We start from the raw sequence: 18,333 nt of genomic DNA on the forward strand, positions 1-18,333 counted from the left end.
GGTACAGGTATTTCCGAAAGGTTCACATACTTCTTCTTGCCACTGTAGCTTTAGTGTAGCTTAACTTCTTTCAGTGTGAAGTAACAGGTAACTTGATAAACTATATCTTCACAGTAGCTTCCCCAGTAATGGTTACAACCCCATTGTAATCCATCTTGTTCCCTGTCCCCCTGCACCTCTCTGATTCAGAGGGGTTGGTTTAAATGCGGAAGACACATTTCAGTTGACGGCATTCAGTTCTACATCTGACTAGGTATCCCCCTTTCCCTGTCCCTCTCTTTCTCTGACATCTCTCTCCCTCTCTCTTTCTGTCCCTCCCTCACTCTCACTTTCTGTCCCTCCCTCACTCTCTCTCTCACCAGTTTGAGTGACTTGCGTCTCTCTGAGGCAGCCACAGCAGGCGTAGTCCTTCCCAGACTGCCCTTGGTCATCACATGGCCCTCCTCTTCTGGGTTGGAACGCCCCTTCCTCCTGGCCTGCTCACAGGGACATGAAGCAGAGGACAACACACATTGCATCACGTATATCAAATATACCTATATATATATATATATATATTTTTTTACATCTCATGAAACCACAACAATACTTTTAGGCAAACAATATAATTATGCTTTAGCTCATGAGTGTGAGGAGGTGTACCCCTTTTTGTCCAATGGGGTTATTTATGGACAATATTTGTCTCCATTTATGGAACCCTTTATGGCTCAAGACCACTAAAATCCTACCTTCAGGCCTGCTGCCTGTGGCTGGTCGTCAGAAGGAGAACTGTGGGAGAACTTGCGTGGGTTGAGGGAGGTGTGGGGGGTACAGGGTGTTTCTGGATGGCCATGGAAGTGGAGAGCAGTGGGGTACAGGAGCCACTTCCCATTGGACAGCTCGTGAGGCCACATGATGTTGAGGAAGGCGGAGCCTAGAGTCTGCAGGGACGGCCCGGTGTTGGTCACCTGATCAAAACATGAAGGGGTGAATAGTTAAATGAATGAAAAAAAGCACACCAAAAACACACCAAAATATTAATATATTGCTCTCTTCACAACACTGCATAGCTTTTTATCTTATATCTTCCAAGGTCCACAGCCATAGAAATATATCCCTGTGCTACATTATCAATCAATCAATCGAATGTATTTATAAAGCCCTTTTAACATCAGCGGATGTTACAAAGTGGTCTAATACCTGTTGTATTCGGTGCATGTGACAAATAAACATTTATTTGATTCGATTTTTAGAAACACGGTGGCTATGAAAAACTCCCTAGAAAGTCAGGAACCTAGGAAGAAACCTAGAGAGGAACCAGGCTCTGAGGGGTGGCCAGTCCTCTTCTGGCTGTGCCGGGTGGAGATTATAACAGTACATGGCCAAGATGTTCAAATGTTCATAGATGACCAGCAGGGTCAAAAATTAATAATCACAGTGGTTGTAGAGGGTGCAACAGGTCAGCACCTCATGAGTAAATGTCAGTTGGATTTTCATAGCCAGTGACTTTCTGCGCAACAGGGTTTTTTTGATGGATTAATGGGAGATTCAATATAGACTGATAGTTTTTTACATTTTCTGGGTCAAGGTTTGGCTTTTTCAAGAGAGGCTTTATTACTGCCACTTTTAGTGAGTTTGGTACACATCCGGTGGATAGGGAGACATTTATTATGTTCAACATAGGAGGGCCAAGCACAGGAAGCAGCCCTTTCAGTAGTTTACTTGGAATAGGGTCCAGGATGCAGCTTGAAGGTTTTGAGGCCATGAATATTGTCATGAATGTGTAAAGAGATATAGAATTAAAAAACTTGAGTGTCTCCATTGACCCTACTGTAGATCCTGGAAGGGTTGTGCAGACTCAGAACAACCAAGCTTTGGAGAAATATGCACATTCAAAGAGGAGTCCGTAATTTGCTTTCTAATGATCATGACCTTTTCATCGAAGAAGTTCATGAATTCATCACTGATGAAGTGAAAGCCATCCTCTCTTGGGGAATGCTGTTTTTTTAGTTAGCTTTGCGACAGTATCCAAAATACATTTAGGATTGTTCTTATTCTCCTCAATTAGGTTGGAAAAATAGCCTGATCGAGCAGCACTGAGGCCTCTTCATTTCCAAGCTAGTCGGAAGACTTCCAGTTTGGTGTGGCGCCATTTCCTATCCAATTTTCTGGAAGCTTGCTTCAGGGCTTGGGTATTTTCTGGAAGCTTGATTCAGAGCTTGGGTATTTTCTGGAAGCTTGATTCAGGGCTCGGGTATTTTCTGGAAGCTTGATTCAGAGCTTGGGTATTTTCTGTATACCAGGGAGCTAGTTTCTTGTGACAAATGTTTTTTGTTTTTAGCAGTGCGACTGCATCTACAGTATTACACAAGGTTAAATTGAGTTCCTCAGTTAGATGGTTAACCAATTTTTGTCCTCTGACGTCCTTGGGTAGGTGGAGCGAGTCTGGAATTTATAGCACGACTTTTGATGATCCTTGGTTGGGGTCTGAGCAAATGATTTCTTGTGATTGCAAACGTAATAAAATGGTGGTCCGATAGTCCAGGATTATGAGGAAAAACATTGAGGTCCACAATATTTATTCCACAGGATGAAACTAGGTCCAGGGTATGACTTGTGGCAGAGAGTAGGACATGTTTGACAAAATCCACTGACTCAATGATGACTCCGAAAGTCTTTTGGAGTGGGTCTGTGGACTTTTCCATGTGAATATTAAAGTCACCAAAAATGTGAATATTATCTGCCATGACTACAAGGTCCAATAGGAATTCAGGGAACTCAGTGAGGAACGCTGTATATAGCCCAGGAGGCATGTAAATAGTAGCTATAAAAAGTGATTGAGTAGACTGACTACTAACCAGGAGGAGAGGCCTCATTTAACACAGTAAATTCATCAGGCTTAACCCATGTTTCAATCAGGCCAATCACATCAAGATTATGATCAGTGATTAGTTCATTGACTATAACTGCCTTGGAAGTGAGGGATCTAACATTAAGTAGCCCTACTTTGAGATGTGAGGTATCTAGCTGGTCTGTCATAATAATATAATTTAGACAGTAGATCTAGCTGGTCTGTCTCTATTATATTAGGACAGACCAGCTAGATCTACTGTCTCTATTATATTATGACAGACCAGGTTGATCTACTGTCTCTATTATATTATGACAGACCAGTTAGATCTACTGTCTCTATTACATTATGACAGACCAGCTAGATCTACTGTCTCTATTATATTATGACAGACCAGTTAGATCTACTGTCTCTATTACATTATGACAGACCAGCTAGATCTACTGTCTCTATTATATTATGACAGACCAGCTAGATCTACTGTCTCTATTATATTATGACAGACCAGCTAGATCTTCTGTCTCTATTATATATATTGGAGATCTCTTTCAATAATGACAGGAATGAAGGAGGTCTTATTCCAGTGAGATTGTTTAAGTGAACACCGCCATTATCATGCTACATCGACTTTTGATTCGTCTCCTCTTCCTCACCGTAAACTCAAACTCCACAGCACTCCCCACATCGTCCAAGGTCTCCATGGCACTCTCCCCCATTACAGCCCCACTGAAGAACAGCTGGTGTGGTCTGGCCAGCCTGAGACAACACAGAGACAGACAGGCGGATAGGGTCAGTGGACAGCTGGACAGAGCCTGGGAGCCTTATGGTACTACTGTTAACTGTTTGCATGTTCCTCAGAACTCCCTGAAAACAGTAGCAACTGTCACTATCCTGGGTTAAATATCAGTCAATGTGTATTGACCTACTGACTCACTGTACCGAATGTGGCCTCCAGGGGCAAAATTTGTTTGACACACCAATGACATGAGGGTGTGACTTACACACTGACAGCCAGGGGGAGCTCTATGATGATTTTAGCCACGGCTGTGACTGTGGCCAGGTCTCGCTGTTCACTGATGCTGAGGAGGACATACACACATCATATTGCAATCTGGAAAAAAGATCTATCTTCATTTTTGACTATTTCAATTTGAATACATATATTGAAAGTAGCAATTCCCTTCCATGTGCAATGACAGCTGTATTTCTCTATGATATGAAAATAAACAGTTTTTTTTTTTACAGTATGAGAAACCTAAGATGCATTAAATAGACCAACTACGAAAATGAGTTGCCCAGCCAGGACTTACGTAGCCAACAGGAGGTTGACAGTGAGTTCCGTGGTCTCTATGGTGATAGCAGACGTGCTGAGGATGATGTAGAATTTCAGTATAGCATCTCTCTTCAGCGGGTTTCCCAGCTCGCACTCTGCCTGAGACCCGTTCTGATTGGCCTGGCACACCACCTACACTCATGAAACAGGAAACACAGGATTATTATACTGCTAATGTAGCAAAGCAAAGTTGCCCTAAGGTTTTCCTGACCACATCACCAACATAGTTTTTTCTGGCTCTAAGCATAATATGGCAGCCCTGTCTAGAATCAATTCCTAGACCCTACCTCCTAGACCCTGTTGGAGATCTGAGAGGAATGCAAACGTTTATTGTGAATACCTGTTGTCCCCTGAAGCAAGAGTAGGAAAGGATGTCCGGCAGAGTTAAGATCAGGGTTAAGATCAGGGTTAAGATCAGGGTTAAGATCAGGGTTAAGATCAAGGTTAAGATCAGAGTTAAGATCAGGGTTAAGATCAAGGTTAAGGTCAGGGTTAAGATCAAGGTTAAGGTCAGGGTTAAGATCAGGGTTAAGGTCAGGGTTAAGGTCAGGGTTAAGATCAGAGTTAAGATCAGGGTTAAGATCAGGGTTAAGATCAAGGTTAAGATCAGAGTTAAGATCAGGGTTAAGATCAAGGTTAAGGTCAGGGTTAAGATCAGGGTTAAGGTCAGGGTTAAGATCAGGGTTAAGATCAGGGTTAAGATCAGGGTTAAGATAAGGGTTAAGTCCAAATTCCAATTCAATTCTTGAAATCACTCATGAAGTGAATCATTTACATTGAATAAAATTAGAGTTTTAAAAATCTTCAAGTTATGGAATTGGAATTGAATTGGAAATAGACTGCTTAGACTTTTTTTAATTGGAATTGAATTGGAATTGAAATATTCAATATTTAATGACCATAGTATAAATATTTCATGATCATAGTATAAAACCTTTACTGTAGGATTTGTTTTGCATCATTTCAACCTGTATTCCTATATTTCCAGTACAGCTAGGCTGTCGGAACAGTGACATGATCAGCCTTAAAGCCTGAGAGAATTTAATTCTAATTGGGATTTGTGGAATTGTTGAGGATAATATTGAATTGGGAATTGCATTCTTGAATTTACCTAACATTGGAATTCCAAGGAATTAAAATATCTTTAAATTCAAAAACTAAACTGGAATTTTAATAGAAAATAAATGGAATTTACACAGAGAGAGAATTGAATTAAAATGGAATTTGTGGAATTGACCACAACCCTGGTTAGGATTAAGGCTAGAGTTAGGTGTGTGTACCTGTTGTTCCCTGAAGCAGGAGTAGGACAGGTAGTGTGAAATTAATTTCTTGCAAACTCCAAACCCAACAATGCAGTAATCAAAATCAATGCAGTACTAAAAATAACATAAAGTAGAAATCAAAATAAGAAATAAGAAGAACACGAGAAAGTAAGAAGCTATATACAGGGTCAGTGCCAATACCATATTTACAATGTGCAGCGATACTAGAGTGATAGAAGTGTATACACTACATGGCCAACAGTATGTGGACACCCCTCCAAATTAGTGGATTAGTCTATTTCAGCCACACCTGTTTCTGACAGGTGTATACAGTCATGCAACGTACAGGCCGAGCACACAGTCATGCAATCTCCTTAGAAAAACATTGGCAGAAGAATGGCCTGTACTGAAGAGCTCAGTGACTTTCAACATGGCACTGTCAGGATGCCACCTTTTCAGCAAGTCAGTTTGTCAAATTTCTGCCCTGCTAGAGCTGCCCCGGTCAACTGTAAGGGCTGTTATTGTGAAGTGGAAATTTCTAGGAGCTGCTATGGCTCAGCTGCGAAGTGGTAGGCCACACAAGCCCACAGAATGGGACCACCGAGTGCTGAAGTGCGAAAACATTGTCTGTCCTCATTTACAACACTCACTATGCGTGAGTGTGTAGAGTCCTGTGAGTGTGAATAGGAATAAATACACGGTCTGTGTAGCCATTCTGTTAGCTATTTAGCAGCCTTATGGCTGTTCTGGAGCCTGTTGGTGTCAGACTTGATTCACCGGTACTGCTTGCCATGCGAAAGCAGAGACAGTCTGTAGCTTGGGTGGCTGGAGTCTTTAACGATTTTACGGGCCTTCCTTTCACACCGCCTGATATAGGGTGGCAGAGAGCTCGGACATGCGATCAAGGGCGGTGCTGTTGCCATACCAAGCAGTGATGAAGCCAGTCAAGATGCTCTCAATGGTGCAGCTGTAGAACTTTTTGAGAATTTGAGGGCCCATGCCAAACCTTTTCAACCTCCTGGGGGGGAAGAGGTGCTGTCACGCCTTCTTTGCAATTGTGAGCATGTGAACCAAGTCCTTAGTGATGTGGACACAGAGGAACTTGAGGCTCTTGACCCGCTCCACTGCAGCCCTGTTGATATGGATGGGCTTGTTTCTTTTAGTCCACAATCAGTTCCTTGGTCTTGCTGACGTTGAGGGAGAGGTTGTTGTCCCGGCACCACACTGCCAGGTCTCTTGGTGCCCAGCCACCCTCATATCATTATGGTGTTGGAGTCTTGCGTGGCCACTCAGTCATGGGTGAACAGGCAGTACAGGAGGGGACTAAGCACACACCCCTGGGGAACCCCCGTATTGAGGGTTAGTGTGGCGGAGGTGATGTTGCCTACCCTCACCACCTGGGTGCTGGCCCGTCAGGAAGTCCAGGATCCAGTCGCAGAGGGAGGTGTTCAGTCCCAGGGTCCTAAGCTTGGTTTGTAGGGGACAATGGTGTTGAATGCTGAGCTGTAGTCAATGAAGAGCATTCCAACAGTGCGGAGTGCAATTGAGATTGCATTGTCTATGGATCTGTTCGGATGGTATGCAAATTGGAGTGAGTTTAGGGTGTATGGGATGATGGAGGTGATGTGTACCATGACCGGCCTTTCAAAGCACTTTGATTAAAGATTTGAGTGCTGCAGGGTGGTAGTCCTTGTGGCATGAAGCCTTAGAGTTCTTGTGAAGGTGATTGTAGAGTCACCTTTCACGCAGTCGAATTATCAAATTGTTTTTCAAAAACCGCTGAAATTCTGGTGTTTCTATGTAAAATGGTTTTGTTATATTTCAGTCTTCTGTGATGTATAGTAAAGTGTAATATTGGGATACAAACTTAAAAATGAATACATTTCATCCCTATATCTGACAGGTCTTTTTTTTTTAAGACCATAACCATGTGTGTGTGAGGTGTATACGTTTGTTTCAAAGTAGATATTTTTAAGACTGCCAAGAAACACTCTGTGTGACTCTGATTTAGCCCACTGTAGCAAAATGTTTAAGATGTGGGGATGCAGCCTGGGACAAGGAGAGGTAGAAAATTACTGTGAATATGTGTGTGTGTGTGTTTGGTGTGTGTGTACCTGTTGTCCCCTGAAGCCAGAGTAGGACAGGGTGTCTGGCAGGGTCACCAGTAGTTGGGCAGCATGGGCATCATCTCCATCCTCCTCTGGGGACAGAGGGTCTGAGGGCATGTTGGTGACGGTCACCTCCAACACCACAGACCTCTGGTCAGACAGAGAAAACACCGCCACCTCTTCATCATCCCTGCAATGAAGGGATTAAAAGGGAAATAGAAAAGAGGAATAGAGAAAGTGGTTAGACATAGGATCTCTGGTCAGACAGAGAGAACACCGCCACCTCGCCATCTCCGGAATGAGAGGGGCATGAGGCGGCAGGTAGCCTTGTAAATAAGAATTTGTTCTTAAATGACTTGCCTAATTAAATGATAAATACAAAATGAGGAAATAGAAAAGAAGTGGTTAGATATGAAGTGTGGCACACCAGAGGGTTTGAATGTAACAGCTATTAGAATTGCTCAACTCCTCTTCTCCGGGAGATGAGGAAATACAAAGAAGAAGTCATACTAACCTTGGCAGAGGGGTGAAGAGGTCAGAGGTGGGAGGTCGGGTTCCAAACTGGTAGGTCAACTTCAGGTTGCTCTGACAAATCTTATCATCGCCACAGCCTTCCCTCAGGAAATTCACCTGCAACGGAGGAGACGGACACATTTCAAATCATAGAATCTTTTTAAATGTCCAAATGATTTCACTTTGGGAAACTGGTTCCCCCACTATGAAATAACAAAACCCTGTACTATACCGGTATCACACAGGTATGTATTAATTAAGCATGTATCCCTTCAGGAAAATGCAGATTAGTATGTTCCCTGGTTCTGTTGTTATGGTACTGACCTCAGAGTGCAGGGTGTTGGAGGTGGAAACACTCAGTACAGGAGGTAAAGGTACTGACCTCAGAGTGCAGGGTGTTGGAAGTAGAAACACTCAGTACAGGAGGTAAAGGTACTGACCTCAGAGTGTAGGCTGTTGGAGGTGGAAACACTCAGTACAGGAGGTAAAGGTACTGACCTCAGAGTGCAGGGTGTTGGAGGTGGAAACACTCAGTACAGGAGGTAGCGTGTCTCGTTCCTCTGGGTTAGTGTCTGAGGAGAACATGGGGGGTCTGATGGTGTGGGTGATGGCCAGAGAGATGGGACGCAGCTTATCACGGATATTGTCCTGTAAGGGAAAGAATTCAATGATTACTCAACGTGATTCAATTACATGGGAGTCATATGATATTGGAGTTGGAAGGAAATAAAATGTGTTTTCATTCAACTTTTAAGACAATTATTAAATTGTTAAATTATGCCAGTTTAGCTAAATAAAGCACAACTTAAATACTTTTTCTACCCAGAGTAGTAACACAGTGCAACTGCATGTACTGGGTGATAGAGAGCACTGACAGAACTAAACACTTCGCTTTGCCTTTTTTGATGTTGCATAGTGGAAAGAAAAGGTAATTGATATATTCTGTAGTTGTAATCTCTAACACCTCCCGTTCGTATTCAGATTAAATGATTGTGTCATATTGTACTGTACGTTTAGTTGGAAGGTGGCGCTCTGGCAGGCGGGATGGCGTTGACCTCTCAGCTCCACCTCGTCAGTGTGTGTGTACTCTGCCGCCTGTGCACTGCGACCCAGGAAGCTAACACGGTGGGGCAGGCCGAGCTTCCTGCGCTCTGTGTCAGCCTCGATGAGTAGGACCAGGGCTAGTGGGAGGGAGGGAGGCAGGAATGAAGGAAGGGGAGGAAAGGAAGGAAGGAATGAAAGAAGGGGAAGGAAGGAAGGAAGGAAGGAAGGAAGGAAAGAGAGTCAGAGAAAAGCCAGCACACTACAACACACCAAAGATAAGCTACTGGACATTTACCACACTATTTTACACAGCTAGACATATTACCATACTATTTTACAAAGCTAGACATATTACCAGACTATTTTACACAGCTGGACATATTACCAGACTATTTTACACAGCTGGACATATTACCACAATATTTTACACAGCTGGACATATTACCAGACTATTTTACACAGCTGGACATATTACCAGACTATTTTACACAGCTGGACATATTACCAGACTATTTTACACAGCTGACATATTACCACACTATTTTACACAGCTGGACATATTACCAGACTATTTTACACAGCTGGACATATTACCAGACTATTTTACACAGCTGGACATATTACCAGACTATTTTACACAGCTGGACATATTGCCACACTATTTTACACAGCTGGACATATTACCAGACTATTTTACACAGCTGGACATATTACCAGACAGAAAAACCAACTGGTTCTAAACAGAGAGGTGTACAGTAACTCACTGATGTCTGGTGAGTAGGTCTCTGGGTAAGCAGTATAGGTGAAGCAGGCTTTGACCTCCACACTGACAACAGAGAATAAAGTTAGCGAACAACAATCTGTCAACAGCAGAAGCACACTACCAAACGTGGTAGTGAAGGATGAGAGGAATGTTATTTGCGACCTACCAAACTCCATCTCTCCCCTTGCAGTTGTGTTGCTCCAAGTCAATATACTGCTGAGGTTCGATGGATACATCCCGGGTCACGTGAATGACCGGGCGAGACCTGTACAGAACTAGCTTATCACCGAGAGAGCCTACTGCCAGGTCAGGGTACAGGTTCCCATCGATGTCCAGACCTCCTGAGATGGAGTAGCCGAACCTCTTCACCCCCTCGTCCACTCCATCCAGGATCTGTGAGGGGCAACATGAAGGTCACATGTCTTAACTTGTATAATCAAGTGCAACTTTAAACCTGTATTTATTATTCAGATAGTCCTACACACCTGCATTTAGGGTATGATGTTATCAGTCAGTTAACTTAGTTGAACTTGAACCACATCAAACTTTATTGAGACTTAACGATATGTCCACCATGACGTTTGTAACACCGGAGTCGAGGCTTTGATTCGGATATGATGAGACACCATTAACTACTAAAGTTTCCCATTTGTAGCCCTTTCCTATAGTCAAATGACCAAATCACCCTCTATTGGCCTCATGGGTGGAATGTTATTCATCTTTCTCAGAATTTCAGAATGAATAAAACGTTTTTACAAAAATCTGGTGTTTCTACGTCAAATGGTTTTGTTATTTTTCAGTCTTCTGTGATGTATAGTCAAGTCTAATATTGAGATACAAACTCAAAATGGAATACATTTCATCTCTACAAGCCCATAACCATGTGTCTGAGGTGTATATGTTTGTTTCAAGGAAGATTTGTTCAAGACTACCAAGAAGCACTCTGTGTGACCCTGATTTATCCCACTGTAGTAAAAGGGTATCAATATACACATGGCAATCATAAACACTGAAATATATGGATATTGATATTATACAAAGGGTAATTTCACAGTATCACATTAAATATAGTATATCATATGTACACTGACTATACAAAACATTAACGTTCCATGACATAGACTGAGCAGGTGAATCCAGGTGAAAGCTATGACAGCCTTATTGATGTCACTTGTTAAATCCACTTCAATCAGTTTAGATGAAGGGGAGGAGATAGGTCATATTAGGATTTCTAATCCTTGATACACTTGAGACATGGATTGTGTATGTGTGCCATTCTGAGGGTGAATGTGCAAGACAAAAGATTTAAGTGCATTTGAACGGGGTATGGTAGTAGGTGCCAGGTGCACCGGTTTGCATCAAGAACTGCAACGCTGCTGGGTTTTTCATGCTCAACAGTTTCCCGTGTGTATCAAGAATGGTCCACCACCCAAAGGACAGCCAGCCAACTTGACAAGTTTGGGAAGCATTGGAGTCAACATGGTCCAGCATCCATGTGGAATGCTTTCATCACCTTGTAGAGTCCATGTCCCCAACGAATTGAGGCTGTTCTTAGGGCAAAATCAGGGGAGGTGCAACTCAATACACTCAGTGATGAGCATCAAGCTTTCTAAAGGCTCTTCTTACCTGTGCAGGCTTGGTGTCGATGCCTGAGGACAAGCCTCGGTAGATGAACACTTTGCCATCCCCATCGAACGGAGCCCCCACAGCGATGTCTGGACGGAGAGAGACAGAAACACATTGAATATAAACTCTACTGAGCATCATTAAAACATTGTCTTTTGTGGGGTCAGGAGTCGGGTTGTAAAACCCTTTCAATAAACGTTCAATATTCAAATTTATTGAAAGTTCCTGGAATTTTGTGACGCTAGTCAAGAAGTTTCTTGCTCAGATGACCTGGACTTTTACTTTTTTATATTCACCTGCTGGAGCTCAACCTGGAGCAAGGCATCATGGGATAACAGTTAGTAGCAGTAGTGTGTGTGTGGTGTGTGTGTGTGTGTGTGTGTGTGTGTGTGTGTGTGTGTGTGTGTGTGTGTGTGTGTGTGTGTGTGTGTGTGTGTGTGTGTGTGTGTGTGTGTGTGTGTGTGTAATAAACAGTAGTGCTGGTAACTGCAGTGTGTAGGATTTTGTTTTCTCTTTCATAAAATTATCAGGAAATCTCGTGACCTAAGGACAATGGGTCTGCACCCTATTCCCTATGTAGTGCACTGCTTCTGACAAGAGCCCTGGTAAAAGTGGTGCACTACATAGGGAATAGGGTGCCATTTGGGATGTGACCCAGTGACTCAAGCCCTTCAAATCAGTGGATTGTAAAGTGAATGTTGTTTAAATACTTTTGATTTGATCCAGTCCTTCCTCACCGTCATATCCGTCCCTGTCCAAGTCTCCAACGTTGTTGACGGTCAATCCAAACATGGAGTCATAGGTTCCATTGAGCCTGATTGGCTGAGCATATTCCCAGTTACCGAATGGGTTGAGGAAGATGTACACAGCACCTCCGATCTCTGCTTTTCGGTCAAAGTAGTTAGGAGCTCCCACTATCAGGTCTGTCCAGCTGGGGGGAGAGAACAGGGAAGGAGGGAGAAAAGGGCGGGAGGGAGGTTCAGAAAGAGCTCTACAGAATCTTGGGTGGAAAGATGATGGTTACAAATATAAACATATAATTATTTAAACATTATATAAACATAAACATCTGTAACTGAAATAAATGTTTTCCAAGGTTCTTTAGAAATCCTGGTCAGAGTATTCCCAGTTATAGGATTCCATCCTTTCCTACCTAATTCAACTTCCATCTGGGATTTCTGAAAACATGTGAACAGGGAATTTTCTGGAAATGTGGAACCTTACTCAGCCATCACTTTTTTTTTTTTTTTACCATTATTTAACTAGGCAAGTCAGTTAAGAAAAAAATCTTATTTTCAATGACGGCCTGAAGAACGACAGATTTGTACCTTGTCAGCTCGGGGGTTTGAACTTGCAACCTTCCGGTTATTAGTCCAACGCTCTAACCACTAGGCTACCCTGCCGCCCCATGGTCTTACCTGAGGGGATTGAGTGTAATAATGCAATCTATCAGAGGGGATAGCTGGAGGAATAATGCCAGAGTACCTGTATATACATTCCCATACACTACTATCAATAGTATCAGCAGCAGACATTAGCGCATTAGTTCTCACCCGTCACTGTTGAGATCAGCCGTGGCCACAGAGTACCCGAAGGAAGAAGCCAGCTCCTCTCCCCACAGGATGTGCTGTGGCACCAGGCGGTACACGTTATCTTTACGCAGTAGCACCACCGCTCCCGTGTGATTGGCTCTCGGAGCCCCCGCCACGAAGGTCAGCTCACCACGACTCATTATGCCTTTAGCAGAGTCCACTGAGAAGCCTGGAGCAAGGTATCATGGGATAACAGTTAGTAGCAGTAGTGTGTGTGTGTGTGTGAGGGAGTGGACATGTTTGTCTTCTACAGAGGTAAAGACAAGGTCTGTGTGTGTGATAAGAAGTGAAACAGAAGATTCCTAGTCTTACTATAGTGCATGTAAACAGAGGATTCATCTTACTTTAATGGGATTTACTCCCTCGGGATGGGGTGTGTGTAGGGATGTGAGGGGTGTGTCTGCAGTGGTATAGTGAAATAGTGAAAGAGGGGGAATTGAACGTGCATGTGGTGTGACATGAGCATGTGTGGAAAAAATATCAGATACAAATCAAATCATTTAATTCACAATGACATGTTTGTTGTTGTTGCTATATTCCAACATGCGGGGTGTCAGAGTAGGGATTGGCAGGGAGTCTTGTGTTAGTCCAGGGTCAACATTCAGGCAGAAGCATCTCATAGACAAAAACAGAGACAGACAAATACTGTGCTAAAAGCATCCTCTAGACAAACATCCAGAGAGACAAACAGAGACGGACACAGAGAAGTTCAGGGCGACAGGTGTGGAATGACCAAAAGGTTGGCTGAACTACTGTGGGAAGCTGGTTGTAAGACTTATGCTCGTATATTTTAGTCTGGTCAAATAATTAACCAGCTTGAGAATCATAACTAGTTAATAAATTTGCCTTGAGAGAACAGGTAGCCTAGCGGTTAAGAGCATTAGACCAGTAATTGAACAGTTGCTGGTTCAAATCCCAAAGCTGATTAGGTGAAAAATCTGTTGATGTGCTCTTGAGCAAGGCACTTACTAGTTGCTCTGGATAAGAGTGTCTGCTAAATGACTACAATGTAGACTATGACCTCATTAGTTGTTCAGCAGACAGTTGTTTGGTAGCTTTTCTGTTTTGGACGCATTTTGTAGAAGCTCCAAGGCAACAGGTGTGGAATTCTGCTGTCTGACTCACTGTAGAACAAGCAAATAATAGAGCTTTGTCCCTTCAAGATGAATGTGACAGTTGGACATGTGATCCAGTAACAGTGTAGGCCTTTAAGAGATTAAGAGAAAACGTCTGTAAATATACCAAACTAGGCCTTTAAGAGAGGGATGAACTCATGTGTCTTTTCACGCAAAAAAAGTCACATCACAACTCTAGTAAAATGTATTTGTGTCCCTTTAAGAGGAATGCTACAGTTATAGTTGATATCTACCCAAAATAACGGAGGCCTTTACTATTACAAAGGAGTCTGATCCTCTCTGTCTTTTACATAAAGAAGTCTGATCCTCTCTGTCTTTTACATAAAGGAGTCTGATCCTCTCTGTCTTTTACATAAAGAAGTCTGATCCTCTCTGTCTTTTACACAAAGAAGTCTGATCCTCTCTGTCTTTTACATAAAGAAGTCTGATCCTCTCTGTCTTTTACATAAAGAAGTCTGATCCTCTCTGTCTTTTACACAAAGAAGTCTGATCCTCTCTGTCTTTTACATAAAGAAGTCTGATCCTCTCTGTCTTTTACACAAAGAAGTCTGATCCTCTCTGTCTTTTACATAAAGAAGTCTGATCCTCTCTGTCTTTTACACAAAGAAGTCTGATCCTCTCTGTCTTTTACACAAAGAAGTCTGATCCTCTCTGTCTTTTACACAAAGAAGTCTGATCCTCTCTGTCTTTTACACAAAGAAGTCTGATCCTCTCTGTCTTTTACATAAAGAAGTCTGATCCTCTCTGTCTTTTACACAAAGAAGTCTGATCCTCTCTGTCTTTTACACAAAGAAGTCTGATCCTCTCTGTCTTTTACACAAATAAGTCTGATCCTCTCTGTCTTTTACATAAAGGAGTCTGATCCTCTCTGTCTTTTACATAAAGAAGTCTGATCCTCTCTGTCTTTTACACAAAGAAGTCTGATCCTCTCTGTCTTTTACATGAAGAAGTCTGATCCTCTCTGTCTTTTACATAAAGAAGTCTGATCCTCTGTCTTTTACATAAAGAAGTCTGATCCTCTCTGTCTTTTACATAAAGAAGTCTGATCCTCTCTGTCTTTTACATAAAGAAGTCTGATCCTCTCTGTCTTTTACATAAAGAAGTCTGATCCTCTCTGTCTTTTACATAAAGAAGTCTGATCCTCTCTGTCTTTTACATAAAGAAGTCTGATCCTCTGTCTTTTACATAAAGAAGTCTGATCCTCTCTGTCTTTTACATAAAGAAGTCTGATCCTCTCTGTCTTTTACATAAAGGAGTCTGATCCTCTCTGTCTTTTACATAAAGAAGTCTGATCCTCTCTGTCTTTTACATAAAGAAGTCTGATCCTCTCTGTCTTTTACATAAAGAAGTCTGATCCTCTCTGTCTTTTACACAAAGAAGTCTGATCCTCTCTGTCTTTTACATAAAGAAGTCTGATCCTCTCTGTCTTTTACATAAAGAAGTCTGATCCTCTCTGTCTTTTACACAAAGAAGTCTGATCCTCTCGGTCTTTTACATAAAGAAGTCTGATCCTCTCTGTCTTTTACATAAAGAAGTCTGATCCTCTCTGTCTTTTACATAAAGAAGTCTGATCCTCTCTGTCTTTTACATAAAGAAGTCTGATCCTCTCTGTCTTTTACATAAAGAAGTCTGATCCTCTCTGTCTTTTACATAAAGAAGTCTGATCCTCTGTCTTTTACATAAAGAAGTCTGATCCTCTCTGTCTTTTACACAAAGAAGTCTGATCCTCTCTGTCTTTTACATAAAGAAGTCTGATCCTCTCTGTCTTTTACATAAAGAAGTCTGATCCTCTCTGTCTTTTACACAAATAAGTCTGATCCTCTCTGTCTTTTACACAAAGAAGTCTGATCCTCTCTGTCTTTTACACAAAGAAGTCTGATCCTCTCTGTCTTTTACACAAAGAAGTCTGATCCGCTCTGTCTTTTACACAAAGAAGTCTGATCCTCTCTGTCTTTTACACAAAGAAGTCTGATCCTCTCTGTCTTTTACACAAAGAAGTCTGATCCTCTCTGTCTTTTACACAAAGAAGTCTGATCCTCTCTGTCTTTTACACAAAGAAGTCTGATCCTCTCTGTCTTTTACATAAAGAAGTCCAATCTGCTCCTTAAAGCTATAAAGGGAAGGGAGGCTTTATCTTGCAACCTTTTTTAAACTGGGGCCCTCCAAGATTCGGGAATGGGGCCCACCAGGATTCGGGAATGCGGCCCACCAGGATTTGGGAATGGGGCCCACCAGGTTTTGGGAATGGGGCCCACCAGGTTTTGGGAATGGGGCCCACCAGGTTTTGGGAATGGGGCCCACCAGGATTCGGGAATGCGGCCCACCAGGATTCGGGAATGGGGCCCACCAGGATTCGGGAATGGGTCTCACCAGGATTCGGGAATGGGGTCCCACCAGGTTTTGGGAATGGGGCCCACCAGGTTTTGGGAATGGGGCCAACCAGGATTCGGGAATGGGCCCACCAGGTTTAGGGAATGTGGCCCACTAAGTTTCGGGAGTGGGTCCCACCAGGTTTCGGGAATGGGGTCCCTGCAAACAGTTGTGTTGTGCAGCTGTCTACAGTGCAGGCCCTCGTGGTTGTAAGACTTATGTGAGTTATAAATGGATCTAAATATAATGTAGCTTCTTTACTGATCTCTGATCAGTAGTTCTCAGTGGGACTTCCTGTCAACGGAAAATCGTGTGAGACAAATTGGAAAATTGAAACATTTCATTTTTCATTGGCAGTATTTATTTTGGCAGTTACTGTGGAAAAACTGGGCCTGACTCATCAGTGGACTACGCTGGATTCTCTATCCAACAGTAATCAGATTTAATGGATACGATCTGAGAAGAAACAGCATGTACAACTGCTGCTGCCTGGGTAGTGACTTGTTCACTCAGTCGAAAGACTGGATTTAATTATAAGCTATTTACATTTACAATAAGCTTTTTACATTGTAAGACATTAGGGACCAGTTTCCCGGACACACATCAAGCCTAGTCTTGTACTAAGACATAATTTTATTGGAGAATCTCCATTGGACATAATACAATAACAGAATGCATACAGGGCTGGTTTCCCGGAAGTCCTGTACTATAAAGGATCATACTGTTATTATACTATACAGTACATTAGACATCTGTATCAGTCAAGATGAGTAGATTCCCGTGTGAAGTCAGTCAGAGGTGAAGATGACCACAGACTGTGGTGAAATTCCTTTACATTTATTTCTGCATTTTTATTTGGATTGAACTTAAATCTGCCATTTAACTAAGCTAAAACATAACCAGTAATAGCACTATCGTCTGTCTGTGGCCTTTTAGTAAGCGTGCAAAACATATGGTATATGTATTTAGTCATTATGTAATTTGGTTAGAGGGTCAATGGAGGCATGCAGCGAGTTATAAGTGAGGGGTCAAAGGTTATAATGGCCATTAAGGATGTGGAGGACGAGGGATAAGGCAGGATATTCCTCCCAAATGGAACCCTATTCTCTATATAGGGCACTACTTTAGACCAGGTCCTATAGGGCCCACAGTACACTACTTTAGACCAGAGCCTATAGGGCCCACAGTGCACTATACTGTATATAGGGAATAAGGAGCTCTTTGGGAGGCAATCAAGTTGTTGTGTAGAGGAGGATGAGAATAGAGGGGTTTACAGATGTAGAATAGATCCACATGGTTGATGGGAACAATCAATCGGATGGACAAAACGTTATTGGTTAGAGTCCATTAGCTGGATCTAAAATGGGAATGAGCAAGTATCTCTTATCGATAAAAGAGATGTCACTCGGCTACAAGGAAATGACTGCTGTTAACACTCAGCTCCAAGGAAATGACTGCTGTTAACACTCAGCTCCAAGGAAATGACTGCTGTTAACACTCAGCTCCAAGGAAATGACTGCTCTAAACACTCAGCTCCAAGGAAATGACTGCTGTTAACACTCAGCTCCAAGGAAATGACTGCTCTAAACACTCAGCTCCAAGGAAATGACTGCTGTTAACACTCAGCTCCAAGGAAATGACTGCTCTAAACACCCAGCTCCAAGGAAATGACTGCTCTAAACACTCAGCTCCAAGGAAATGACTGCTCTAAACACCCAGCTCCAAGGAAATGACTGCTGTTAACACCCAGCTCCAA

General features: G+C 42.5%; 1 protein-coding gene across 3 annotated transcripts in view; it reads right to left on the reverse strand.

Annotated features, from left to right (window-relative positions):
• LOC110528585 (integrin alpha-7) overlaps positions 1–18,333 on the reverse strand; it is a 67,946-nt gene that overhangs the window by 10,766 nt on the left and 38,847 nt on the right. For all 3 annotated transcript variants that reach the window (XM_036984186.1, XM_036984185.1, XM_036984187.1), the window contains exons 5-18: positions 13,033–13,240; positions 12,217–12,410; positions 11,480–11,568; positions 10,020–10,246; positions 9,855–9,916; positions 9,058–9,227; positions 8,545–8,694; positions 8,048–8,163; positions 7,540–7,723; positions 4,141–4,295; positions 3,832–3,909; positions 3,484–3,586; positions 729–947; positions 360–476 (exon numbers count right to left, since the gene is read on the reverse strand). In XM_036984186.1, the coding sequence (XP_036840081.1) occupies positions 360–476; positions 729–947; positions 3,484–3,586; positions 3,832–3,909; positions 4,141–4,295; positions 7,540–7,723; positions 8,048–8,163; positions 8,545–8,694; positions 9,058–9,227; positions 9,855–9,916; positions 10,020–10,246; positions 11,480–11,568; positions 12,217–12,410; positions 13,033–13,240 (2,072 nt within the window). The remainder of the gene's footprint in view (positions 1–359; positions 477–728; positions 948–3,483; positions 3,587–3,831; positions 3,910–4,140; positions 4,296–7,539; positions 7,724–8,047; positions 8,164–8,544; positions 8,695–9,057; positions 9,228–9,854; positions 9,917–10,019; positions 10,247–11,479; positions 11,569–12,216; positions 12,411–13,032; positions 13,241–18,333) is intronic.

Source organism: Oncorhynchus mykiss, chromosome 7 (genome assembly GCF_013265735.2).
Source record: "Oncorhynchus mykiss isolate Arlee chromosome 7, USDA_OmykA_1.1, whole genome shotgun sequence".
Classification (NCBI taxonomy): domain Eukaryota; kingdom Metazoa; phylum Chordata; class Actinopteri; order Salmoniformes; family Salmonidae; genus Oncorhynchus; species Oncorhynchus mykiss.